The 26,993-nt window shown below is 43.6% G+C and overlaps 1 protein-coding gene across 1 annotated transcript in view; it reads left to right on the forward strand.

The window, feature by feature from the left end:
* PTPRJ (protein tyrosine phosphatase receptor type J) overlaps positions 1–15,479 on the forward strand; it is a 76,017-nt gene extending 60,538 nt beyond the window's left edge. Inside the window, exons 12-24 of the mRNA XM_063398138.1 lie at positions 136–270; positions 4,016–4,226; positions 4,374–4,489; positions 5,072–5,159; positions 6,460–6,501; positions 7,427–7,514; positions 8,616–8,706; positions 9,510–9,583; positions 9,733–9,867; positions 10,271–10,390; positions 10,718–10,878; positions 11,342–11,477; positions 12,202–15,479. Coding sequence (XP_063254208.1) covers positions 136–270; positions 4,016–4,226; positions 4,374–4,489; positions 5,072–5,159; positions 6,460–6,501; positions 7,427–7,514; positions 8,616–8,706; positions 9,510–9,583; positions 9,733–9,867; positions 10,271–10,390; positions 10,718–10,878; positions 11,342–11,477; positions 12,202–12,360 — 1,556 coding nt within the window. The 3' untranslated portion in view covers positions 12,361–15,479. The remainder of the gene's footprint in view (positions 1–135; positions 271–4,015; positions 4,227–4,373; positions 4,490–5,071; positions 5,160–6,459; positions 6,502–7,426; positions 7,515–8,615; positions 8,707–9,509; positions 9,584–9,732; positions 9,868–10,270; positions 10,391–10,717; positions 10,879–11,341; positions 11,478–12,201) is intronic.
* The last annotated feature ends 11,514 nt before the right edge of the window (positions 15,480–26,993 follow it).

Here is a 26,993-nt window from a genome sequence, read left to right on the forward strand (position 1 = left end):
TGCAGATTATGAATAAAACACTACATTAATTCATAGTCTAATGTGATGCACAATAAATATGCATTATCACAGCCTTTTCTTGTTTGGAATACTTTTATCAGTGCCTAATGTACTAGCAAATATTTTTGTTGGTAGACCCACCTCCTCCGACGGAAGCTCCTTCAGTCAAGGCCGTCAGTCACAGCTCGTTGTCCGTCGAGTTCTCTGATTTTGATTCGCTGCACGGTCCGCTGGAAGCCTACGCGATCATGATTGCAGCAGAAGATCAAAGTAAGAGATTCATGGTGTTATCGTGTAGCTGAAACAGTGCACCAGACAGCATTATGTTTTGCACTCTAAATAGGTGTTAAACAGATAAAGAAAAAGCAGACTCAGGATTTTCAATCACTTTTCAGAAGTTGTGAGGCAAATGCCTTGCTTGCTTGAAGTCAGGTCACTCCTTGTTTTCAGAAGGTGCCTGCTTTCACTCAGTCTTTTCCTGCCTGACCTATCTTTGTGCATAAATCTCATATCTATTGCCCTTCTGCTGTTGCTACCTTGATTTGCCAGTGACTCCTTTCCCCAGGGTTGTGTAGTATCTTTTCTTTCCCCACAGAATAATTTTCAGAGCAGCTAATAGAAGCAGCTTTGGAATATGGGATGTTTTTCTCCCTTCCTTCTTCAGCTGAAAGATGCCCGCAGTAAGGTCTTCAAAGGAAAAGAGCTTTTTTTCCTGATTTTACTCAAAACACTTCAACTAAGAGAGATTGGCTGTGGGTGGAAGGATTAAATATCATTGACAGCATTAATGGAAGTTAAATGCCATGGAAAACTAGAGGGCAGAGTATCTGACTGGTCTATTTAAAGCATCAGAACTGAGAAATGTCTCTGATAGGTGAATGTCTAGTCATAAATCATTAAATTAAGGAACTTAGTTTTGCATCATAGGTTCCACTTGAACAACTGTTCATTTTTGCCAGTGCACTGGAGGAATAAGGCACCTGTGGGGACAGTTTCTGCTAAGTGGGAGTTGACAGTCATGCTTATCCTTTGTTACAACACTGGAAATTCATTCTGTAGAATTTTGATTATAGATCTTCCTTCAGATGTCTGTCTGTCTAGCTATCTGTCTGCCTGTCTAGCTATCTGTCTGCCTGTCTAGCTATCTGTCTGCCTGTCTAGCTATCTGTCTGCCTGTCTAGCTATCTGTCTGCCTGTCTAGCTATCTGTCTGCCTGTCTAGCTATCTGTCTGCCTGTCTAGCTATCTGTCTGCCTGTCTAGCTAGCTGTCTGCCTGTCTAGCTAGCTGTCTGCCTGTCTAGCTAGCTGTCTGCCTGTCTAGCTAGCTGTCTGCCTGTCTAGCTAGCTGTCTGCCTGTCTAGCTAGCTGTCTGCCTGTCTAGCTAGCTGTCTGCCTGTCTAGCTAGCTGTCTGCCTGTCTAGCTAGCTGTCTGCCTGTCTAGCTAGCTGTCTGCCTGTCTAGCTAGCTGTCTGCCTGTCTAGCTAGCTGTCTGCCTGTCTAGCTAGCTGTCTGCCTGTCTAGCTAGCTGTCTGCCTGTCTAGCTAGCTGTCTGCCTGTCTAGCTAGCTGTCTGCCTGTCTAGCTAGCTGTCTGCCTGTCTAGCTAGCTGTCTGCCTGTCTAGCTAGCTGTCTGCCTGTCTAGCTAGCTGTCTGCCTGTCTAGCTAGCTGTCTGCCTGTCTAGCTAGCTGTCTGCCTGTCTAGCTAGCTGTCTGCCTGTCTAGCTAGCTGTCTGCCTGTCTAGCTAGCTGTCTGCCTGTCTAGCTAGCTGTCTGCCTGTCTAGCTAGCTGTCTGCCTGTCTAGCTAGCTGTCTGCCTGTCTAGCTAGCTGTCTGCCTGTCTAGCTAGCTGTCTGCCTGTCTAGCTAGCTGTCTGCCTGTCTAGCTAGCTGTCTGCCTGTCTAGCTAGCTGTCTGCCTGTCTAGCTAGCTGTCTGCCTGTCTAGCTAGCTGTCTGCCTGTCTAGCTGTCTGCCTGCCTGTCTAGCTGTCTGCCTGCCTGTCTAGCTGTCTGCCTGCCTGTCTAGCTGTCTGCCTGCCTGTCTAGCTGTCTGCCTGCCTGTCTAGCTGTCTGCCTGCCTGTCTAGCTAGCTGTCTGCCTGCCTGCCTAGCTAGCTGTCTGCCTGCCTGCCTAGCTATCTGCCTGCCTGCCTGCCTAGCTATCTGCCTGCCTGCCTGCCTAGCTATCTGCCTGCCTGCCTGCCTAGCTATCTGCCTGCCTGCCTGTCTAGCTATCTGCCTGCCTGCCTGTCTAGCTAGCTGCCTGCCTGCCTGTCTAGCTAGCTATCTGCCTGCCTGTCTAGCTATCTGCCTGCCTGCCTGTCTAGCTATCTATCTACGTCCAAGATACGTCTACGTATTTCTACATCCAAGAAATGTGTTTGTGTGCATACATATGTGTGTATGTGTATATAATGTTACATCACATCAGTGCAGAAAATTCCTATTTTTCACATGCCTACTCAGCTGCCCCAGAATTGTTGATTTGAATGACAGTCTCTTGCATGCAGCTCTCCTTGTAACTTCAGCCAGTCCTGGTTAGTCACGAGGAGATTTGGGGTATTCTGCTGTGTGATTTGGATTGAAAGGTATTCAAGGAGGACTTCTAAGATGTGACTGAGAGAAATAAGGGAGAAAGTTGCCCACATCTGTAATGTAGAGTGACTGCTTTGATGCGAGCAGAAGGCAGCCTTACAGCCAAGCATCTCTTCAGCTTTATTGTTGAAATAGCAGAAATATTCTTGAGATGTTTCTCTGTTCTCAACCAATTGTGGTTGCCTTTAGGATAGACAGAGGGGACTTTTTGTTGTGTAAGAAATGGTGTCTAAGGCTGTTTGAAATGTCATAGGGTGTTCAAGGCATCTGCAAGGAGCTGCAGGTATAACCAGGGATGTACATCCTGTTGGAATGGAAACTAGGGATAAGACAGAACATACCTCAGGTTGTATTGAACACCCATTTCTAGGCAGCTGAGTTAATTGCAACCTCATCTTCTTTTAATGAGACCAAGCTAGTGATTTAGAAGAGTTGTCGTGCACCCTGTTGCTGCAGAGTTACAGTTGAGGAGAGCTTTGCTGCTGATGGTAGATCACCTCTTGTCTGCACAGCTCCAGAAAACTTACTAGAGCTTTTCCCCTTTGCAGAGCCTCCTGCAAGGCTTCTCCTTTCTAAAGGTGAATTCAGTATTATACCCACTTTTAGAAGGACCTTTTAGCTTTGTAAAGGCAGTCAGTAGAGAGAGCAAACTTCTCTCAGATGAGTGAGATTCTTCATCTCCCTCAACACGGGGAAGATTTGTCAGTTGGCTTGCTCTTGGGTTGTTGGGACAACTGGTAAGTTGAGTTTATTACCTCTTAGGTTACACGTGTCTCAACTGTATTATTGCCTCAAGGTTCATGGGTTCATCTGGTATAAAACAGACACTGCAAAGTGGTGCTGTTCTGCAAATGGTTGGTCGCTGCTCACTGTGGTAGTCTGTTCTTAATCTTCTGAAGGGGAGACTGTTCTGACCATTGTTTTGTCCAGTGTTTGTCTATGTCAAGGAAAGGCAGAAATTACTTCTTTAACCTCTTACAGTTTAGGTATGAAACTTCTTGTAGGACAGAACAAGGAACAAGGTCAGGACAAGTTTAGTGTCACCCTGAATGAGGCCTGATGCTGTTTGGGTAGCACAAATACTTCTACACCATTTGTATTTTACTCTCTAGGTACAAGAATTGAACACATATGGGTATAGCTGACTTAGCTGGTGAAGACTGTCCATGAGAAGAAAAGCTCCACTATATGTGGCAGAAGTAAAACCAGTAGCAAATTAAAACAAATAACACTGGGGAGAGGTGGTGCAGTCGATTGCACTGCAGTAGAAGAGGTTTCTGAAATTATCTGTTGCTCTCAGCCTATCATTTGAGGCAGTACTTGCAGAGGAATGACAACTGTGGTTAATGTGACCATCTTAGCCACTGTGCCAATTGATACAAAACCAGGAGATTAATTATGTCCGTGTTCTTGTTTTTTCCTGAAGGTTCTGAGGCTTTGAAGTCTAAATTGAACAACACATACAAAGATTTCAAGCAGAAGAAGACAACTACCTATGTTACATATGTCCTAAAAACAGAGCAGGCAGAATCACATTCTTCCCATTCTCAGAATAGTAAAAACATCATTAATGTAGGCAAGGGAAACACCATGTATGGCTATGAAAATGGACCATTGATCCCTCTTCGTTCATACAGGTATTTCTTTCAAACCACTCTTTTGTTAAGTTTTCTGCTGTTGAAATCTAGATCATCTAATGGAAAGATGACAGATCTTGCCAAAGACTGTTAAAACCCTGTAACGTACCTGGTTTTGTTTTTTTCTTATTCTTTCCTTTTTAACAGGGCATGTGTTGCAGGCTTCACTAATATAACCTTTATGGCCGACGTGATTGAGGGGGAAGACAGTTATGTGTCATTTTCACCCTGTTCTGAACCGGTTTTACTACCCCAGGATCCAGGTATAGTTAATGTCAAATATGGGACTGGCGGCTTGGCACATACACAGCGTGTGGAGATTCCTTAATTATGGCAAGTTTCATAATATCAAAACACCCATTGGTTTCTCTATGAACTGTTTCTTTCTAGCTTTGCAGTGGCACTGCTCTGTAAATTCATACCTTGTTACTTCTGCAGCTGATCCCTTTTTCCCATGTAAGATTTCACTGCAGGAGTAGCCAAAAGCTCTGGCATGCTGAAAGGGATTGGGTGACAGAGTGAGACTTCAGTGTAGCAACAAGTAGCAAATGGCACTGATGTTCTCACAGTTTTGTTAAACTGGAAGCAGATGTATTGAAATGCAGATACTGGTCCTTTGATCCCAATTTTATATTAATTTAACATTCTCTGGTTATTTTTCTTAGTGAGAGTTCAATACTGGTACTGCCAAAGGACAGTAAAGACTTTACAGTAAAGTAAAGATTTTTTTTTTTAGTGGAGTGGAGCACACTTGGTTAGTCAGTTGCAAGGTTCTGCTGTAGTATGTTGATTCAGTTAGAAGTTTCTGAAGAGGAAAATGAGTAACACTTTTTCTCTTTTATCAGGTGTTATTGCTGGGGTGGTTATCGGATGCCTCTTGGCTATCTTCGCTGTAGTCGCTATAGGGGGGTTTATATTCTGGAGAAGGAGAAGGTAAAGTGTTTGTTGTTGCATTGGTTGTGTTGAGGAGCACTGGTATTTCACTCCAGCATCTTTCTCCTAAAAATGGCTCTCTGTGTCATGGTACATGACTGTCAAGACATTTTAAAATATGTTATATTAAAGTGTTGTGTGTATGCTACAGATTAGAGTCGAAGTATCAAACCACTTGTTTAATAACTTTGTTTAAGCCCCATCGTTACGAACTAATGAGTTAAGAAGAGCTAAACAAAATAAATTTTAATTCATAGAACAGAATTATAGAATCACAGAATTGCTTGGGTTGGAAGGGACCTTCAAGATCACCCAGTTCCAACCCCCTGCCATGGGCAGGGACACCTTCCACTGTCCCAGGCTGCTCAGAGCCCCATCCAACCTGGCCATGAACACTGCCAGGGATGGGGCACCCACAGCTTCTCTGGGCAACCTGTGCCAGGGCCTCATCACTCATGAGCAGTGATGAAATCATTCAGTCACAAGTGAGCAAACAACTCAAGTTATTGTGCTAAAAGTAATTGGGTGTAATTGTACCTTAGATGGTTTGATTTTAAATTACCCATCAGTCATTCTTTTTAATTGCTTGATGGCCTGTCACATGAAACTTCTATTCTGGAATTTCCAGAAGCTGATGAGTTTGAGCTGGTCTCTCAGTTTCCAGTCTTGTTCAAATAATCTGGGATGGAAGGGTGCACAAAGGCTTTTTCCTGCTTCTGACCGTGTAGTACTTCCTTTCTGTGGAGGTAGCCGTAGGGCCCTTAGTCCGGTTTTCTTAGCTGCTTTGATTAACTGTTGTTATTTTTACAATTGTGTCCAATAGCTGTGTACAACCATGGCAAGAGCTTCCTTTAAAGTTAGCAACATTTCTTTTCATTCAGCTACCCCTGAATGACAGACACATTGCTGTTGAACACTTCCTGTAGGCGCTCTGGGATTAGCAGCTGTTCTCCTGAGGTACCAGCTGGTGGTGCAGATCCCTCAGGTGTACATCTTCCACCAAAATATGTGCTTTGTGTCCAGGCTTTATACTCTGGTTCCAACAGTAAGAATCCCATTGCACAACATCACCAAAAGGATGAAGTTTTTTTGGTTGTTTTTTTTTAGTTGTTCGATTTGTTTGGTTTTTTTTTATAAATTCCTGGTGTAAAAGTTTGCCTCAGGAGTTTGGGGTTTTTCTCACAGAATAAGATGCTTTAAAAGAAATTGTTCTCAACAGGCACAGGAAATAGATAAGAAATCTCATAAATTCTTTGAATTCTACTGTGAACCTATTGTGTTGTTTTCTTTCACCTTATAGGAAAGATAAAAGAAATACTGAAGTGTCTTTCTCTCCAATTAAGTAAGTCCATATCTTTTTTCACAGTATTTTCTGAGCTCAAGTGATATTTCCAAAAATTACTCAGAACTCAGATACTTGTTTTCTGTGCAGTTTTATAGAGAATTTTGAAGAATTAATTCCTTGTGGAACTGAAAGATGCCAGCACGAAGACTAAAAATAACCATGTTGATTGATACTTCTAGAGCCACCACAGGGATTTGAGTGTTCACTTCATGAATCATTATTAGACACACAAATACTCCACATGGTTTTGAAAAACAGGATGTTTGAATGAAACACAGGCTTCGTGCCCAGCGAGGGAACAATCCAAATTGTTGATAAAATGCAAAAAGGCAAAGTGTGTTCTGTGACCTGAATTTTTCTTTTTTTTTAATGACTACTTTGTGCTGAGCCATTCATCCAGATAATGTTGTAATTGTAAAAGCTGGCCATGGAGGGAGTTACCACAATGTAAGGAAGTCACAGGCACTGCAACTGAATCATGCTATTGGTTCTGACCAATTTTTGTGCTGGTGGAAACATCCCATGGAATCCCACCTCTGTAGACTTTGATGTTTGGCATGAAATACACCAGGGAATGGCGTCAATCCAATGGGAGTAAAGCAGCTACTGACACCTTGTTCCTCTCTTGAAGGGTGCATAGTTCTCTCCTTGACTTAACAGAGCAGTTAAATGCTGTGCTTGATACCCTGTGTCCTGAAAATGCACCATTTTGTGGCTGCAACTAACAGTCCTGCTTTCAGTCTTAGATTCACATAATGAAAAAATTCAACTGCATGTGTCTAATCAGCCTTTTTTTCTTCCCCTCACCCTCTCCTGAAGAATCAAGAAGTAAGTAAAGCTTACTTTCTAACACATTAACTGAATTAATTCATGGCTTATTTACCTAACACCAGTTGCTGACACACAGCTTTTCTCATTTTAGATCAAAAATGATAAAAGTGGAGAACTTTGAGTCATACTTTAAGAAGCAGCAAGCTGACTCCAACTGTGGTTTTGCTGAAGAGTATGAGGTATGTGTCCTCCGTGAAGAGAGAGCTTCATGACAAATATTTTTGGAAAGACAAATCATCTTTCCTATGGAGCATGTACAAGGCTTACTGAAGGAGGAGAGAAGGGTCCTTTTTTATGGAGATGATTAAGCTGTATGTATAGCCTTCCCTTCCCTTATGCAGCTTCAAATTTAGTTGAAGTGCATGATAAATACTTCCTGCCCTGAATTATTATCTCTGACTGTGGGCTTGTAGCATGGCCTGCTTGTCAGAGCTCTCACCAGAGAAATCTTCTCCCTAGTCGTATACAGAGTTAGCCTAGGGGACACTATATAATGTGTCTGCTCTTCAGTTTCCTCATCTTGGGTTGCTTTGGGGGTTTCTATTCATAATCAAGACAGGTCTGTTGCTAATCTCACTGACTTTTTTAGTGTGTGGGTGTGATTTGCAAACCACACCTGTGCATAGCTCAGTCAGGGAAACAGCAATTATGATTTGCTTACTGACCATAAGGGTTTTTCTATGAAATGTGCTAAAGCTCATTTATTGTAAGGAGCAAAGGACAGGAAGGAAGTGTAAAGGAGGACTCTTTGTTGTCATGTCTGCTGTTAAAGAATCTCACTCTGTTTCTCATCTCCTCAGAGCTATTAACTGACTTTCTTATTCAAATTCTGTCTCTATACTTCACACGCTGGCACTCCACCTTATCTTCCTCTCAGATTTTGCTTCCTCTCAGATTTTGCTTCCTCTCAGATTTTGCTTCCTCCAGTTGGTTCATGATGTGTTTGCTCCTTTCTGTCTATATCTGCAGAGCTTATGCAGTAGTTCCCTGCCTTGGGGACAGAAGGAGCTGGCATTAATATCAGTGTCTGTTTCCACAAAACTGTTTCCATCTTTTAAAGTCCATCTGTGGGTTTTCCCTACATTCTGTATTAATCCCTTCTCTAAAAGATTTGCCACTGTCACCTTCCCCCTCTGTAATGAGATGGTTTTTATTGACATTTATTGCAGTTTAACATGCCTACTTTTACAGCACAAGACACAAGTGTTGGGACTGCTTGTCTGTTTCTCACATTTCTGTGTGATTGCTAATGGTGCTCACGAGTCTTCCTTTCACTGTAGGAACTCAAGTCTGCTGGTGTTCATCAGCCCAAATTTGCTGCTGAACTTCCTGAGAACAGGGGGAAAAACAGATACAACAATGTCTTACCATGTGAGTTATTCTCTTTGGGTTTGCATCTTCCACTGGTTGAGTTTTTAAGTGAAAACCGTTGGATTTGGCTAATCTGGATTTAATAGTACCCATAGGTTCAAATACCATTTTCCAAATGAAGAAGTTTGAGCTGCTGCTTTCCAAAGTCACTGTATAAGCAAACCTGAAAGAGCCTTCCCTGAATGATATTTCCTCAGAAAGCTTCTTTAAAAAACTTTCCCTTGACTAAAGAACTTTAGTTTTCCGTTTGTGAGAAATGTGCAGTCCAGGTTGAAAACACAAGAGGATTACAGTTGACCACAGACAAATAAATGTGCAGAGCTATGAGAAGCATTAAGACCCCGCTGGCCAACTTTGCAGATGAAGGAAGAGTTTAAGCCTGGTCAAGCTGCCTGTGGGCATCCCAATGTAGCAGAGAGTCAGAAGTAACAAAAGCAAACAGGGACAGGTACTTAAGGATGCTTTGGAGGAAAAATGTCAGCTGCCATGGCAGCAGGAGGCAAATCAATTTTTTTTAATCCAGTAATTAAAACTGTGGTAAATTTTCTATTGGATTAAAAAGCTATAAATGTGCAATACCAAACCATATTTAAAACCAAAATAATCTGTTTTTTGAGTGTTTATCCTGGCCACTCTTTTTTCTGAAGGCTACTGCTATTTATGATTCCTAAGGTTAGATTCTTATTATTAAAACACAGATTGAGCACTTTCTCTTTAGAAACCATGCATTAGATAAACAGTATCTAGCTGAAAGGTTCCAGTTCAAAAATTCATGATTGTCTTTTCCTTTTTTCTTTCTGCAGATGATATTTCTCGTGTGAAGCTTTCAAGTCAAAACTCTGGAACTGATGATTATATTAATGCAAACTATATGCCAGTAAGTTGCTTCATTAACTGAAATGAAATATAATGTGCATTTTTCTGATGTAGGCATAAGGGCTTGTAATGATGTTTAAAATCAGCTTTTATTTCTCACTGATACTATGTGTGTATGTATACACATTTATTTTGTTTTTTTCTTGATAGGGCTATAACTCAAAGAAGGCATTTATTGCTGCACAGGGTCCATTACCCAATACTATAGAGGACTTCTGGCAAATGATTTGGGAGAAGAATATCTACTCTATTGTTATGTTGACAAAATGTGTGGAACAAGCCCGGGTATGTTGTTATCAATACTGAATTGTCTCTTGAAGGCAGCTGCATCTCTTCTAATTTTGTTGACACCTTAGTGGTTTGGAGACTGGCCACAGTCTTTTAACAACCATCCTCTTCGTGGAAGAGTGTTTTCTATATTAAAAAAGCACAATTCCTTTATTTTTTAAGCTTTTTCTTATTTTTTATATCTGCTGACTACTGGAATAGATTGTCTCAGGAAGGTTGTGGAATCTCTGTCACTAAGGGTGGTTTCTTATCTCTAAAGAATGATTTTGGTAGATCTTCTCTTGCCCTGGAATAGCCCTTGAGGGTGATGTGCTTTCTAGCCCTACTTCAGGTGGTGTGTTATTTAAAATTGAGTTCACTGCTCTGTGTGATGCGTTTAACTTTGTAACTCTCTTCTTAGACAAAATGTGAGCAGTACTGGCCAGACAAACAACCCAAGAGCTATGGTGACATTATTGTGACAATGGTCTCAGAAGTTGTCCTTCCAGAATGGACAATAAGGGACTTCACTGTAGAAAAGGTAAGGACTGCTTTAACTGTTGTTTGTTTGTGTGTAAATAACCTTCTGCTTATGCAGATACCTGTGTTATTTTCTGGATTGAACAATTAGTCCCATCAGCAAATACAGTGCAATAGAGATGAGCTTGGAGTAAAGTAAAAGTTAAGGAAATTATTTCAAAGCGTTCTATACCACAGCAGAAGGAAGAGGGAAACTGGTCAAATCACTGCACAGTTCGTAACAGGCATCTTTGATGAAGCTGCGCTTGGTCCAATATATGTGCCAAGAAGTTTGAAGCCAGTTTTCATTGTGCTTTTTTGGTGTTTTTTTTAATGTCTATTCCTGCAGTCCAACACCCCTGAGAGCCACACGGTGCGCCAGTTCCACTTCACCTCCTGGCCGGATCACGGAGTGCCAGAGACAACAGACCTTCTCATCAACTTCAGGCACCTTGTTCATGAGTACAACAGCCAGAACCCAATGGACTCTCCTACTCTGGTGCACTGCAGGTAGGAAAAGGGTGTTTCTGTTAGACACACTTTGATCTTGTGGTTTTTTTACAGTCAATTCCATTTCAGTGGGATTAAAACCAAAGTAAGTCTCTGTATAGGGACATGGGCTATTTACCTTGCCAAATTAAACCTTTGCCTGGTGCTTCAGAAACTAGCAGTGCTGTGTAGGTAGCCAAGGAAGTGATACAAAGTATCATAAGAACAGAGCATCTCTCCTGGCGTGGAAAACTGAGCTGGAAAAGATGTCCTTTCAAGAGCTTGTGTATATAATCCTGTGCACACACAAGGCTGAGAAACCCCCTTGCTGGTGGTAAGAGCCACCCCTCTGCTGCCAAGACTCTTATTGCCTGTGCCACTGAAGTAGTAGGAGGCATTGTCCTGCTTTTGCCGGGCCGTTTGTCAGGCCAGCAGGGAGCAGGGGGCTGGGAGAGGCGCGAGCAGCCTGTCGCTGTCGTTGCAGCGCTGGCGTCGGCAGGACGGGGACGTTCATCGCCATCGACCGGCTGATCCAGCAGATGGAGATGGAGAACGCCGTGGATGTCTACGGGGTGGTGTACGACCTCCGCATGCACCGGCCCCTCATGGTGCAGACCGAGGTGAGGCTCCCTCCCGTCCCGCAGCACGGCTCTCAGATGTGCATCATCCTCCACTTGTAGCTCTGAATTACAGGACAGTAAGATATTGAGGAGTTACAATCGCTCTTCATTTAACTTCCCTCCTTCCTGCCTCATCTCTTACCCACAAAAGTAGTTGCAGCCAGGGACTGTAGTACATCCAAGCAATGTCTTTACAGAATACTTTGTAGGACTAGAATTTGCAGCTAGAAGGAATCAAATCCTGAAGCAGAGACTTTTTTGCAGAGTAGTTTTACCCGTGTGGGTTTTATTCTTTAGCTGTGAGCCAGAATTATCTGGAGTCAAGTGGTCTCAGTGTGCATCTTTGCTTTTGTGTTCTGCAGAAATACAAGTATTCCTGTGGAAATTACCACTTTGATCCAGAAAGGTGTATGGACTAACTCAAGCTGATTTGAAAAAGGCTGTAAAATCTCCATCATGAAAGTCTTCTAGGATAGCGTTAGGCATGACAGATCCTAGTTCTAGACAGCAAAACTTGATCCTAGTTTTTTTTATTGGGGAGGTTGCTCAGATTACATCATGAGGTCCTTTCCAGCCCTATTTTCTATGAACTATACATATAAGTTCCAAAACAAGCACCGTGATAACACTCAGTGCAGTGCCCAAACCTATATTCAGAAGCAGAATTACTTCCAAAATCAGGTGTTCTTTAGAAATGTATTTCCTTCTCTCTTTCTCCCATCAGGACCAGTACGTCTTCCTAAACCAGTGTGTCATGGATATCATTAAATCCCAGAGAGAGAGGAAAACTGACCTTATCTACCAAAACGTGACAGCAATGGCAATCTATGAGAACTTCACACCTGGGCCAGCCTGTGGGAAGGCCAATGGCTACCATGCATAGTGCAGAAGGAACCCAGTGCCTCCAGGAGGAGTTACCTGCCCACAGCAAAGGGAGGTGTCCCACTCGTGTGTTCTGCGATTCTGTGCAGTGTCTCGTGTCTGGCTGCTCCAGTTCTGTCTGCATTCAAAGGGGTGATCTCCAGGAGGAAAAACACAGTGCTGGCAGGAGCTGCAGACCGATGGTAAAAAAGCCCAAACAACAAAACCGAAGCAAAACTTTTTAAAGTTAACAGAGGAATCTTGTTTTTTCTTGGGAATTTAACAGTACTGATAAATTATAGCATTCCCAGTATGAACAGCGAACTAGAATTTAAATATTAAATAATAACACAAGCTTTTTATTACAATTTTCTATGATTTCATTTACAGACACCAGGCTGGTGGGCTGTTTTGATATATTTAATTATAAGTTTCAGGAACATATTTTATCTACTGTATCTGGTTACATAGTTAATAGATATTTGCCTCTGTGATCTATTTTTTTTCTGTGTTCCCTTTTATTTAAAAAAGGAGTACAAATGGCTCCTTCAAATGGACATTTATATTTGGAAATTGTGCCTTTTCTAGTTGCTACTCTAGGAAAAAAAAAAAACAGCAGAGATTTTATTTTTGTACTGAAACTCTTAATGAGAACACAGATTTTTAAATAAGGCTTATGTCAAACTTAACTGTAGTTGCACTGTTGGCAGGACTCTCCAGAAGTTTGGAGGTGAGCTTTGTTCTTGCATTTCACCACAAATATCCCCTGCCTTAATGTTCCGGTGCCTCTGCCAGAGGAAAAGGAGTGTGGTCTGTCACTCCGAGCTTTAAGTGTAGTTAAAAACAGAGCAAGTGAATCTGTGAATGTGTGTGCTGGGGGGTGTGTGGGGGTGTGGATGAAGGACAGAATAGCTCCTCCCTGTTCCTGGCTGATATTCCTGTTTTGATACAATTTATAATGAATTATTTAAAGGTGCAATATATGATTTATTGAATAATGCTCACTCTAATAGAGTTTTTCTCAGGTTGGTGTCTTTTTATCATTGTTGTTGTTTTTCCTCAAATATATAAATCTGTGAAAATGCTGAAGCTAAGGTTCCAAGTGTTCAAGCACTCCCAAACGGATCAACTGGCTTTACTGTTTCTACCAAAAGACGTTGCACAAAATTCTGCTGTAAAGACAAATATCTCTCTTGTTTTAGCCATTCGAAAAACTGAGACACATCTTACCTGCCTGCATCTCACTGATCCAGTGTAATTATTTGGTAATTATTTGCAATGTACTGCTGCTTTTGTTTTGACTGGTCCTTTTAGAAACTGAAGGAACAAGCAGAAACCCCCATTTGCTGATTTCACAGGTCAAGGATCAGAATGGATTTATTTTGCTGGTACATAACTGTTAGACTTAGGAAGGCATTACCAATGAAGGACTTAGGTAGCATGGGTTGGGGGGAGGGTGTGTTTTTTGGTCTTTGGATCGTTGCACTGGTTGCATTGCAGTTGAATATTAATTTTATGAGTAAGGCTATAGAATAGCTATAAAGCAGGGAAAAAATCTTATGAAAGTTTAATAACCAGAGTCCCTGGAATTCTGCTGCTTTTTTCTTGTTGTTTGGGGTTTTTTTCTTTGTTTTAGTAGAATTGTCAGAAAAAGCTGCAAATGCTAAGAGTATGTGGCTTTAGAGTGGAACCTGGCAACCTCACAGGATCCAATGTCAGCTGAAGGAGAACATAGGAATTCCTGGTGCACAACTTAACTTTACAAATATCCTGAGGAATTTTTTACAACCTGGTGTGAAACTATGGTGTGCTGTATGAGTAAAACTAGAGGACAAACCACAGTGCACTTTTGGTTGTTAGGTTTGGGGTTTGGTTTTGTTGTTCATTTTTGTTTTGTTGTTTTTTGGGGGTTTTTTGTAGCAGCCACTTGTGGGTTCTTCAATATAATTTTGTTTCTCTGGAAATAGTTTAAAAAACCCTCATCATGAGGTTCATGATCCTGCCCACCTCCATCCAAACTGGCAGCCCCCAAAGTGGATCTCTCATTTGCATTCTTCCTAAGCTGCTGTCAGATGACAAAGATAAACCACTTGCACCAAACAGAACCATTCCAAAGGAGCTGGGAGGGAGGAAAGTCTGCCCTTTACAGTCGTGTTATTTTCTTTAACTCTCTTACTCTTTTAATTACTGCACATCTGTGCAGGGCACAGAGCCAGTATTCGTTATTCCAGGTTTCCCAAGAACTTGCTGCCTTAGGGGGGCAAGTGCTCTTTTGCTTCAGAGGGCCCTTGTGTTTTGTATAGCTGAGAGGAGAGGGAGATGAGTCTTCCATGCTAGATGATGTTTCTGCTCTGTTGGAGCAGAACATCAGAAAATGAGCTAGGACAGTATGTGTTTCTGCCTAATCACTGACCACATCCTCTTACAGAAAACAAATGGATCTGTCCCATTATTTTGGTGTTGGAAGCAGGCATCAAATTCTCCCATGTGCCATCATCTCATGAGTATCCATTTTTGAAGAACTGTATGCAGGAGTTTTTTCCAAAGCTGACACATTGTGAGAAGAGACTGAAGGTTGAAGTAAATGTCCTCTTGATTCTGTGTATGGGTGGAAAAAGTTGGTAAGGTTTAAACTGTTGTAAACAGTTGTATAAAGTTGGGTATAGTGTCAGTGTGAGTAAGTAGGACATTGCTTCTAGGATGTCTCTGCCAGAAAAGGACTACAGGTAATGCTCCACTACCTTGTGGATCTGGCTTGGTCAAGATGAATTCCTGCAAATGTTTTCTCCCTGCCCTCTGATGTTCTCTGTGTTATTATTGCTAGCTGAGATCTGTCTCTTTGGTCAGTGTTTTCTCTCACTGTTGCTTATTTAAAGCTGTCCACTGAAAGTTCCATTGTGTGACAATTGCATCTGTTGCGTTTCTGTATTACTCTTTCTTCCCATTTGGGGCCTGCTTAAGAAGGGAAAAGTTGATGTGTTTCAAATAAGTGACTGTTGAATATCTTGAAATGATGTACAAATTTTATTGTTTTCATATTTGTTGTACAGGAAATTTCAGTACATGTCTGTAATATTTTTAATGGTTTGATTTGTTCTTAAAAATATAAAAATAACAATTAAAAAGCATCATCCTAGAGCACTTTTGGTCTTGTTTTTCCTTTGTTGGGATTTTGTTTTCAATAAAATTATTTTGCTAAAATACCCATTTCATTTAGAAAAGCTTTATAAATGGAAAGTGGGCTTTTGTCCTGTGGGGTGGCACTTGAGTCAGTTGTGTGCTGCAGTCTCTGGAGCTCTCTGGGACAGTGTTAGTCTGTCGTTCACACTTCCCTGGCAGGCCCTGGGTCTGATGTTAATGTGTCCTGGCAGTTGGTAGCTTCTGTAGATGAAGAGCTTGATAGCAGGTAAAGAAACAGGACCATCATCCAGGGTCCATCAAAGATTTCCATTCCTGAAATAGCCTTGAGGGAGGACCAGTGTTTCTGAGACTTGTTTGCTTCCAAAGAAACAAGAGTGAGGACTTTTTCATCTCTTGAAGACATTGCGTTCTCTGGAGGTGGTGGTAGAAGGGGGTGCAGAAATATATGTGTAATATTCTAGCTGGCTGCTGAATTACAGATCAGCTATCTGTAGATGCACAGAAAATTATCTCACTTAAGTGTCTTTCTCCTAAAATTCTTAGCTGCTGTTCCTGGCTGCCACCTGAACCACTCCCGAGGAGGATCACATGCCTGGAGGGTGATACTGGCACTCAGCAGCTCTCCAGTTCATCACGGGGTGCTTACACTAAACTAAAATCTTGTGATCCTCTATGGCAACTGCTGTGTTTTCTGAAATGACTGCATGGTGAGATGGGAAGAGCCAAGTGTGATTGTCTTGTCACTGTTCAGTGGGTTCATGTGCCATCCGCATGGTGGTCTTATCCTTGTGATATTAGAACTTCAGGAAAGCCAGCTGTTCTGGCTGCTATCTGGAGTCTTAGTCTGTTTGTGTGGGTAGAGCTGAATTTGAATATCTGGAAATCATGTTCTGAACCTGGTCTTGTCATGTATTAGTTTTACTGCCTTGGAGATTAAAGAGATGGAGGTCAGAGAGGAGAGGATGTAATGTTTCTGTCCTGTTCTTGGCTTGATAAATGGGATGCTGCCTGTGCATGCCCTTCCTGGCTGGGTGTTATCAGGCAGCAGACAGAGTTTGGAGATGAACATGTGGTTGCTTTTGTGAAAGAGGGTCAGAAATGGGGGCTTGGAGGGAAAAATGCCTGAAAACTTTGCATAGTGCGCTATTCCGAAGAAAAGAAAAAGCCATGGTCTTAACAACTCCTGGGTGTTCTGGGTGAAAATGAATTTAAAAATGCAGATGCAATCACAGTGGTCAAGGGCTGGAATGAGGGGCAAGCGAAGATTTACAGTTTACTTGCTTCTGAGGTGGGCAGGTACAGTGTTCTCCACTTCCTGTACTCAGCAGAGAAGTTACTGTACTTCTTGCTTCTTTCACTGTGCACTGCTTCAGGGAGTCCCTTTCAGCTCCTCACGTAAGAGCTGCTGCTGTTCAAAAACCTCTGCCTGCAAACTGTTCCATTTTCAGCACTTTGCAGCAGTGCTTTTGATGTTGGTACCAAACAGTGCCTCTCCAGTCCTGTGTTTCATTCCATGTTTGTTACCCTTGGACTTGGCAGAACCCTTGCCCGTGCAGGCTCCTGCCTGCAAGGGAGGAGGAGGCAAATGAAGCAGAAAACCTGAGTTGGAAGCACCAGGAGGAGCTGCTTGCTGCCAGCATTGCTGGCTGAAGGGAAGGAGCTGTTAGCACATCTCACGTGGGGGAGAAGCTGGGAGCCCTTCTCAAGCTATTTCTTAGATCTGAAGCAAAGATTATGAATCTAGGCCTGTTCTTCTTAGTCCCTGTTACTTAGCAGAATCCCATTTATGCATTCAAGTTCCTTTCCCTGAGTTTATTTCATTTTAAATTAATATACATAATTTCCTGACAGCCAGAAGCAAAGCTAGCAAATTATCCATTTTCTCTGAGAAAAGAGTCTAGTTTGATCCCAAGTGAGTTACTTGAATTCACATCTCCAACTTTCCAAGTAATCAGGGAAAAGCCAGATTGTTTGGAGCAGCGTTCCAAGTGTAGTGCTGATGTCTCACAGATATTTCTGGTACGTTAATAATGCTGACAAGATTTCTAGGGACACATAAGAGCTGGGTGCTCGGTGTGTGAGGGACAGAGTGCTCTTCACACACAGTGCCAGCCCGTTGCCCTTGTTTCACCACAGGGCAGGATGGACAGGAAATCACAGATCATCTCTAAGGGATTTCTAGACTTGTTTTATTTTGTTGTCTGGCAGATTTTTGATCCGGTGCTTCCAGAGTCAGGAGTATGCTCTCAGAAGGAAAACAGACCTTTTGATAATGATCTGATGTCAGCTCTGATTAAGGTATGTATCTGCCTAGAAGGTGATTGCTGTCTCTCCGGAAAGGAAATATGTCCTGTTCATTTCTGGTTTAAGCCTCCAGATGGCACATGATACCACTGGTCTCTCCATGGAAAGCTTTCCCTGCCAGGCTGCTCCTTTTTCCACTTCCTTCCCAGATTCTGGTAACCTCCCTCCACTCCTTGTGCTCTTTCCCCTTCCTTGCCCTGGCCCATGTGGATCATTAAGCCCAGGCCACCGTGCCTGTGTACAGCCATCTGCCCGCTCCAGATATGTGTTGTACACCTGATTAGGTGACTTTTTCAGAAACTCCTAAGCTCAGCAATGCCCTGACAATGCTTAATAATCCTTTGCTACCTGGGGAAGTGCTCTCACGCTTCAGTGTTGCTGATACCTAGGCATTTTGTGATGGTGTGTGTATTCCAAGGTGTAAGGGCTCTGGCTGGGAGCAGCCTGGAGCTGGTTATTCAGCATTACCAGCTGTGTGCTCATTTCCCAGCTTAGCAGTCTGCTCCACAGCTGTTCCCAGCAATAACAGATTTATGGGATTGCTGAACACAGTGCAGATACATCAATAAAGATAGCAAACAATGACGTGCTTGCTTGTACTGCTCAATATGAGTAACAGTTAAAAAGCTCTTTCATTTAATGGATCTGTTTATATGTGTGTGTGTGTAATACTAAACGTGACTTTTCCCTGCCTTTTTTACACAGGTCCTTGGGGAGGTTTTAAATGTAGCTTTTAAAGCATCTGCTTTACTTTGGCAACATCTGCTGAGTTACTTTGGCCTCCTCTGTCTCCCATTTGAAATACCATGAGATTTCAATACAAAGCTCTAGTGAGAAGATATATTTTTTTACCAACAGGGCAATAATAGAGATGGGTGTGAGAGAGCTCTAAATCTTCTGGTAGAACTATCTGCAACTGCCCAGCTGCTTACAAATCCTTCAGCCTTTGAGCAAGGAATAAATCAAACCTGGAAATAACATTTCACATCAGAACTTCCCATGCTGGTGTGTCAGCACTGGTCCTGTGGAGATCTGCCCTGAGCTGAACACCTCTCAGATGCTGTTCCCGACCTGAGTGATGCTCCCAGTGCTGATGGTGACAGGCCAGGTTGTCACATGCTCAAGGAAAGCTGAGCTCTGGGGGCCGCTTACCAAAATAGAGATAAAAAATTGTGACTAGTGTGGATCAGTCAAATCTTTAAACCCATTGTAATTTAATTATAAGCCAGGTCTTAAGCTACTGAATTGGTTTTCTTCTGCACGAAGATCTCCTAAAATGTGACTGAGATGCCAGAAAATACATTTCATAGTGTTTGCTGCAATCAATATTTTCTTGTGTCAAGCTCACTGGCTTCATGTTGTTTCTGTTAAGACACTTGATGTTGCCACTTGGAATTTTGAAAATGAACTTTTTTTTCATTTTAGGAAGTGTTGCCTTTAAAAATGCTACTGAAGAAAAATTTGAACTGTTCCACCTGAAAAAATCTTTCTTGGGAATTTCTATCTGTTTTATTTATTCACCATTTGGACATACTTCTAAAGCAATTGAAGGTAAAGAAGAGCATGGCTGTTTCAATCAGGATTCAGGAAAATATTCCATGTTCATTTCCTAAAATGTGTTTTTTAGTAAAAGGGACTGAAATACTGAGAAATCCAAAGAAAGCTCTGGTTCTTGTCACGTGTGGAGCGTGACCTTCTCTCTCCTCCCCTATTCTTGCAAGTCAGACCAAAGAGGGAATGTGGACATACACAGAGTACACAGTTTGCACAGGACCTTGGCAAACAAAACTTTTTTTTTTTTTTTTTTTTTTTTTTTTTTTTTTTTTTTTTTTTTTTGCCATATTAAGCACATTAAGTTAGAAAAGGATGGCACAGAGAATAGGGAATCTGAATGTATATGGATGTCAGTCAGTAATATCCTTTGGACTTTTTGCAGATGGTATTCTGAGCCACTGAACTGAAGGCAAGTTCCCCTAACCCAAACAGCTCTCTTATATGTAGGTTTTAGTATTCTATCTGTTGACCTAGTTCAAGATGTATTTTTTACACAGTATTCTCTTATCTGATTTATAGATTTGAGTTAGGACCTTATTCTAAAGAGCTGTAGAGTGTATATGCTCTTTCCTGAGGAGCACTGCACTGAGCCATCCATCAAATATATTTAGGTTATCCACTTTCCATTTCACAGACAGAAATTAGATTTATTTTTATTTTTATTTTTTTCCCCTCTTGTTACATTAATTTACTGCAATGAAATTCTCTAAGTCAGCCTGAGGAAGGCATGATGTTAACCAAACCAGAGCCTTACAGCTCTCTCAACATCATTGGCTTTAAATTGTATTAGAAGTATGTGGAAGTATTATTCTATGAACTACAGACAATTGATTCCAGATGAAACATTGTTGTAGTTGCAATTTATTACATGAAGTGATCAATATGTTGTAAATGCTTTTACACGGTAGAGCCAAAATCTCTGTGAAAACACAACCAGCATCATCACAGTCTGCAGAGACTGCTCTTTGCACCCAGAAAAAAACACAACACTGCATTTTTTTCTTGGGACTGAGCTTTCACTCAGTAGACATTTCAACTTGCAAGGACTTTGCAGTTTGGTTTATTTTGGGAAAGGCAGGATGGCTCGGGAGGACTCAGGTGGCTGTTTCCTCTGGGCTGAGGACACAGCTGCCAAGGAGGGAAGGACCATTTCCTGATTAGAGTTTGCAATCAATGCTATGGCCAGAGGCAGGAGATAAACACAACCAGCAGCTGAGGCATGAGACAGCAGGGTGGTAACCATGGTCACTTTAATAAGCAGCATTTGCAATTGTCTACCATTTTTTAGACTTAGATACAAAATCTTTAGGAGACATTTGAAGGGAGTTTGGCAAATGGCTCAGAAGTAGTTCCTTTCAGCAAAATGGGTGGAGTAGGAATAAAATCAGAAGGCTTTGTAGGCAATTCACTGTTGGTATCATTAACAAAGACAAACAATCGTCTTTGAAATACACCAGAAAGAATTTGCAAAATGAACTGATGTCTTTGCTTCCAGCTGCATTGTGGGGATGAATTGCTTTCCCAAGGCTGGAGGAAGCAGAAAGCACTCTTGCTGTGCTAAGGGGATATGGTGGGGAAAACCTGTGTGTTTCATTGCAGATGTGTACTGCAAAGATTTGCAGAAGTGAAGCTGTGGTGCTTCTTCTTGTTTCACACAGCAGAAAAGGAAAAAGTAAATAATTTCTGCAGAGTTAAATACTTTCACTGCAAAAAAATATAACATCTCAATAACCTGTGACAGTTCCAGAAACTTATAGGCAAACAGCAGGGAGGGATTAGTGTGAAGCCTCTCATCAGGCTCCATAGGAAAGGCGTAATGTTCTAAGCTGATAGTGGCCTTTTAACTTTGCTGGTGTGCAAGGAAAATTCTTACATGCTAATAGTCAAATTATGATTTCCCATGATTGAAAGGCAGGAGCTACTAAGCATAACAAAGTGAGTTTCCCCTGCTCACTAGGACATCTGCCAGCACTGTGATCAAATTATGGCTTTCCTTGGCCCACAGTCAGGAGCAAACTGCTTATCCTTGATCAAAAGCACAGTCTGCTTGGGTGGAGACGCTTTAATTATTGGTGACAAATCTGACAAAAGCCCTTTGAAGTGACAGTCTCAGGATGCCTCAGTGTTCACATATGGGGGAATCAATTGACTAATTACAGCAGGAAAAAACCTCAACAATGAAACTGAAAGAGAAGGTGGAGGTCTGAGCTGCACCGAGTCACAGGCAGCAGGTGTGAGGGTGGCCAGGCAAGTGGGCTCTGCCAGGGGTAAGGACTGTGGGTGGGGGACGAGACATGTGGAGTGGATCAGTTGCCATAGGATGTGTCTGGCTTTATGACCTGGTTCTTGCTATGTAAAAGCAGCAGAGGGACCAGCCCAAGAAGCTGCATTGGACAAAGTGGTGTTTCACAGTCATGCCTTGCAAGGCTTTCTTCAAATGCTTTACCTCCATCATGGGCCAGTCACCAGCAGCAGTCCCAGGCTCTCTGCACCAAGCAGAGCCACAGCACAGGAAACCAGTTCCATAGTGCTCTAAGGGATGAAAAAAACCAAAATAATTTCTACAGTTAAATGAAATGCCATCTTTTTGCCTAACTAAATTCACAGCAAAGGCAGAAAGCAAATGGAAAGGACAGTGGCATTTAGGGTCTTGCTACACCAGGGGAACTCCCCCCAGTAATTTGAGGTTTAGCTGAGAGGAAGGATTTGTGACTAGGATGAGAATGCCTGCTCTCTCCAATCCTCCCTGCTTCCCTGCTAAACCAAAACCAAGCTGGCATCCTGAATTGTGGTCACAGGCCTCCTGTCTGCTAGTAGCTGTGGGGAGGAGACATTTCAAAGGGCTGAAGTTACGGCACCCAGATGGATTCCCCTTTGGCAGCAGATGAAAGCTGTGTGGTTTCAGAACAAAGAGCTCGAATTTTGCATGTAGGAAATTAAGAGATCAGCTGAGCAATGTTATACAAGCCAGAGGGGAAGACTTAAAAGTTAAAAAAGGCACATTATACTTGATGCATTCATCAGTGGTGCTGACTGAGGCATTCTGTGCTAAATACAGCGCAGGTGAGAGCACTGGCCCAGGACAGTGGTAACAGCAGATTATACCTCTTCTACACTGTGGGATGTCACTGCTACTAAAAAAAGGAGAAAAGTGCTTTTTTTAAAAAAAACAAATCTATTTGTGGCTGTTTAGAAATGGGGGCTGGAATAAAATGCAAGCAATGGTATCTGGCACTTAAGTTACAGAAACCAATAATAATTTTGTATTTTTTCTCAGTTTGGGTGGGCTTGAGTACTGGGAGCTGACTTGGAAGGACTGGACTGGCATCAAGTGTTTTCTTGTCCTTCATGGCTCCCATGCATGATCCTGTAGAGAACACTCCTGAATCAAATCAAGATTCACATGGCACTGGGAGTTGAGAACAGCTTTTAGATCCTAGCTCTCACAAAAAGCTTCTGTGCTGTATGTAATTCCTTATTCCTTTGGTTTATAAATATTTCTCATGCTGCCTCAGCTCTCGTCCACCCCACGCTGCTGTCGAGGCTCTTCCTCACGCCATGTCCCTCGCTGTCGGGGAGAGTTGTGCTCTCACTGGAGAGCCTTTTCCAGAGGCAGCACCGGTGTCAGGGAGGGGCCGGGCAGTGCCCGGTGTTGTGGCTGGGCAGGGGCCGGGCAGTGACCGGTGCTGTGGCCGGGGATGAGCGGCGGGGTCCGGGCAGTGCCCGGTGTTGTGGCTGGGCAGGGGCCGGGCAGTGCCCGGTGCTGTGGCTGGGGAGGGGCCGGGCAGTGCCCGGTGCTGAGGCTGGGCAGGGGCCGGGCAGTGCCCGGTGCTGTGGCTGGGGAGGGGCCGGGCAGTGCCCGGTGCTGAGGCTGGGCAGGGGCCGGGCAGTGCCCGGTGCTGAGGCTGGGGAGGGGCCGGGCAGTGCCCGGTGCTGAGGCTGGGGAGGGGCCGGGCAGTGCCCGGTGCTGAGGCTCGGGAGGGGCCGGGCAGTGCCCGGTGTTGGTGTTGAGGCTGGGGAGGAGCGGCGGGGACCGGGCAGTGCCCGGTGTTGAGGCTCGGGAGGAGCGGGTTGGAGCCAGCGGGATCCATCCCAGGCAGCCCCGGCCCCTCTCCTCACAGCTGCTGCCCCTCCGCTGCCGGCGCCTGGGCTCCACACCAGGCACGGATCTGCTCCTGGCCGCCGTCAGGCCCGGGCCCTCGTCCCATCTGGCCACATCCCCTCTACCCCGCTCCTGCCACTGCTGGGGACAGGACTGGCATGGCCCTCTTCAGACATTTCCCTCCAGACTGAAACGGAGTGAAAACGGTGCTGGGAGAAGCGATGCGTCCCGGCCCGGGCGAGAGGGCCCCCAGGGCCGCCAGGCGGGGTTCCCGCCACGGCGGGGGATGAGGAGAATTTGTTTCCAAGCTCCCTCTGGGGTTTTTGCTGCACGCCTTGGTGGCCACTACACATTTTAATGGGTTACTCTGGGCTGCCCCCAGCCCACAGCACCTGCTTGAGGGGCAGCAGGGTTGCTGAGGAGCCCCAGGGGAGATGACATTTCTGTGCATCAGCAGCCAGGTCTAACGCAGTGCTCCTGCACTTCCCCGAGGTCTGAGGCAAGCTGGTCAGTAAACTCTTGGATCTGGGGATCCCTGGCAGGAGCCAGCAATGTCCAGAGCTGGGCCAGGCTGCAGGCTCACACCTTGGAGAGCTGGTGGTGACGGAGAGCTTGAGTTGATGAGTTGTGCCCATTGGTCCTTGTGCACATGGAAGGGGAAAGAAGGTGAGGGTGGAGGGATTCATGAATAATTGAACTCTGAGACAGAGGAACATGCATAATGCATGATAAATTAGTCCAAGTGCAACAGAGAAAGCATGGGTAAAGTTTGTTTCAACAAGCAGAAAATGGGATGTGACAGGGCATTGACACCAGAACAGCTGTTTGCTAAAATTTTTCATTCATTTATATAGATTTCCTCCCCCTCACAGTTAGGGGTCAGCCTAGAGTGGGACAGAAGTCAGCAACTGAGATAGAAGACAAGTTTGGCACCTGCTGTGTCCCAGCCCAGCACGATCCCTGCCTGGGAGATCTCCCTCCCTGCTTAGTGCTCTTCTTCCCTTTCTGGTAATCTGAGGCAATATTTCCTGCCTGGTCACTTGGGCTGCTGTCAGACTGCAGCTAAGGCAGGTAGGGTAATGCTCTTAATTCCATGGAAACAGAGAGGCCCATGTTGACTCACTCTAGCCTTTTATGATCCCAGATTTCCTAAATGTTTTCTTTCTTCTAAACTGTATTTGCTGTTACAACAGAAATTATTTATAAGATGTTACATTCATTACAGATGGTAATGAGGCTGCCAAGCAGAGGGCATTGACTCTATACTGCAGTGTCAAACTGATTTAAGGAGGGGTGTGTGTGCAAATAAAAACCCAGTCCCTTCCTTTTATTGAACAAACCCAGCAGATCTGTTCAAATTCACTTTTCCCATAAATAACACTAAAGGCCAAAAGCTGCATTATTAGACTTGCAGAGTTGCTTCATCTGAATCCGAGCTCTGAGCAACATGATTTGTTCCTTTCCTTCCCCAGCTGTGAATCAGTTAAGGTCTCCTTTCCTGTGTTAATGACTAAGTTAGGTATCTGTCATGGTAGATCACAGGACACCATACACAGAAGGTGTTCATCACACATACCTACCACACAAAACCCCCAGCCTTGACAGAGCTGCTTTCATCCCTTGTGCTCATGACAGGCTGCTCATGGAGTAGGGTTGTGTGAAGTAACCTGGAGCTGAGCAGCTGAGCACTGCAACACCAATTCTTCAGTCTTGTCCCTCCCTCCACATTCTGCTCACTCCAAAGCAGCCTTCCCCCTCAAAGCAAGGGCCACTGGGTGCCATGCCAGCTGACCTGCCTGCTCCAAGACAGGGTATCTCACTTCTCACAGGGGTAGACAATTCCCAGGGAAATAATTTTCTGTTGCTCTCTTGCAGGCTGCTTTTTTTTGTATTCTAGGACCAATGCCTGTTTTCTGGTGCATATTGCACTTGGATTTCTCCATGTTTCTGGAGTCCTGACAAGCAGGGGCTGCTTAGACTTGAGGTGGGTGAAAAACCAGTCTGAGTTCTTCTGATTGTTTTACTGTTTTTTCATATAGATGGCCTTTCATCACTCCTTGCCAGAAAAGGTGAAACTACAGAAAGTCACAGCATCCTGCTGTCCTTTGTGATCAAAGTAAGTGTGAAGGCTTGAGTGTAAAACAGTTTTCTCCCAAAATTCAATACATTCCCTTTTAACACTGAGGTCCTCTATATATATAAAAAATGAGTATTAAAGATCTGTGCAAATATGGAGCCTATAAAGCATACAAGATAAGAATACTGCTGTTAAAGGGTTAATAATGCCCAACACCCCCCACTGAGGACACAGGGATGCCAGCTGCATATCCAGGTGCTGGAAGAGATGGGCAAGAGGGAAGCAGCTTTTGATCTTGTGTTACGGAGAAGCCCAATGCAGATTTAACAGCCTTAGCTCTAACTACAAAGATATGCTTCAGTTCCTTGAAGTGTTATGGGCTTCCTGCATGCTGCTGGGCTATCCTAGTGTAAGAAAGTGATGAAGCTTTCCCAGAAGGAACACCCTAATTCACAAAGTTCACAAAGGAAAAATGTGCTAAAGAGAATAAAAATGGGCTATGGCTAGGCAAAATACAAGCACGCTGTGAAAACTCCTCACTGGGCAGGTTCAGCAGATGAGCAGAGTTCTGCTTTCTTCTTCTTTTTTTTTTCTTTTCTTTTCTTTTTCTCTGTGTGTGTGTGTGTGTAGGGTTTTTCCCCTTCAGCTGTTGCAATGAGTCACTGATTTGCATGGCCACTCTTGTCATGGATTCTGAAAAGCTTTGAGTACACAATTGGATTGATGAAATGCCCTGTCAGCCACCTCTAATTCAGCTAGATTTCTTTTCTTTCTCTTCCTTCTCCCTCCTACCCTCCTAGTGCCTTAATCTAGATGGGCCTTACCACTTTAAAACTAAAGTGGGACACAGGGATGTGAGAGAGAGAGAAAGGAAAATTTCTGAACTCCCTGCCCTGTTCCAAATTAATTAGAGCCCAAACCACCTCAAATATGTGTTGAAAGCAGCTTAGAAAATGTTCGCCATTACTGCATTTAAATCCTGGAACTAAAATTTATGATAAGTGATAAACTAAACCCTGCACCAGTGCCTCTCTCTGCAGTTTGACCTCACTCCAAACACACAGGAGAAGAAAATGTATGTGTTCACTGGGGTTTTAGCACAACGTGCACAACTCCCAGCCTAAATCAACCCAAAGCTTGCCAGTGAGATGTGACACCAAGCACAGCTGCCTGGCTGACTGATTTTTTTTTTTCTTTTCAGCTGTGTGAAAATGAAGAAGTTCCTGGAGGCAGGCTGCTCTGGAAGCTGCTTGTCATGCCCCTCTTCTGTATGTCTCTGGTGTGGCTCCTGGCCTGCCACTGGCTTTGTGCTCTCCTGCTCCCAGAGGTAAGGGGGCTCCTCACCTGCTGTCCAGTGTCCCTCAGTTTCCTTAGGCCAGCTGCCCCAAGGAAGTGTATGTCCAGCTTGGCTGCCTCTCTGCAGCCAAGGCACTGTTTTCTGAAAATATTGCTTGACAAGTCTGTTCCCAAGGCCCTA

This window comes from Prinia subflava, chromosome 5 (genome assembly GCF_021018805.1).
Source record: "Prinia subflava isolate CZ2003 ecotype Zambia chromosome 5, Cam_Psub_1.2, whole genome shotgun sequence".
Taxonomy (NCBI): Eukaryota; Metazoa; Chordata; class Aves; order Passeriformes; family Cisticolidae; genus Prinia; species Prinia subflava.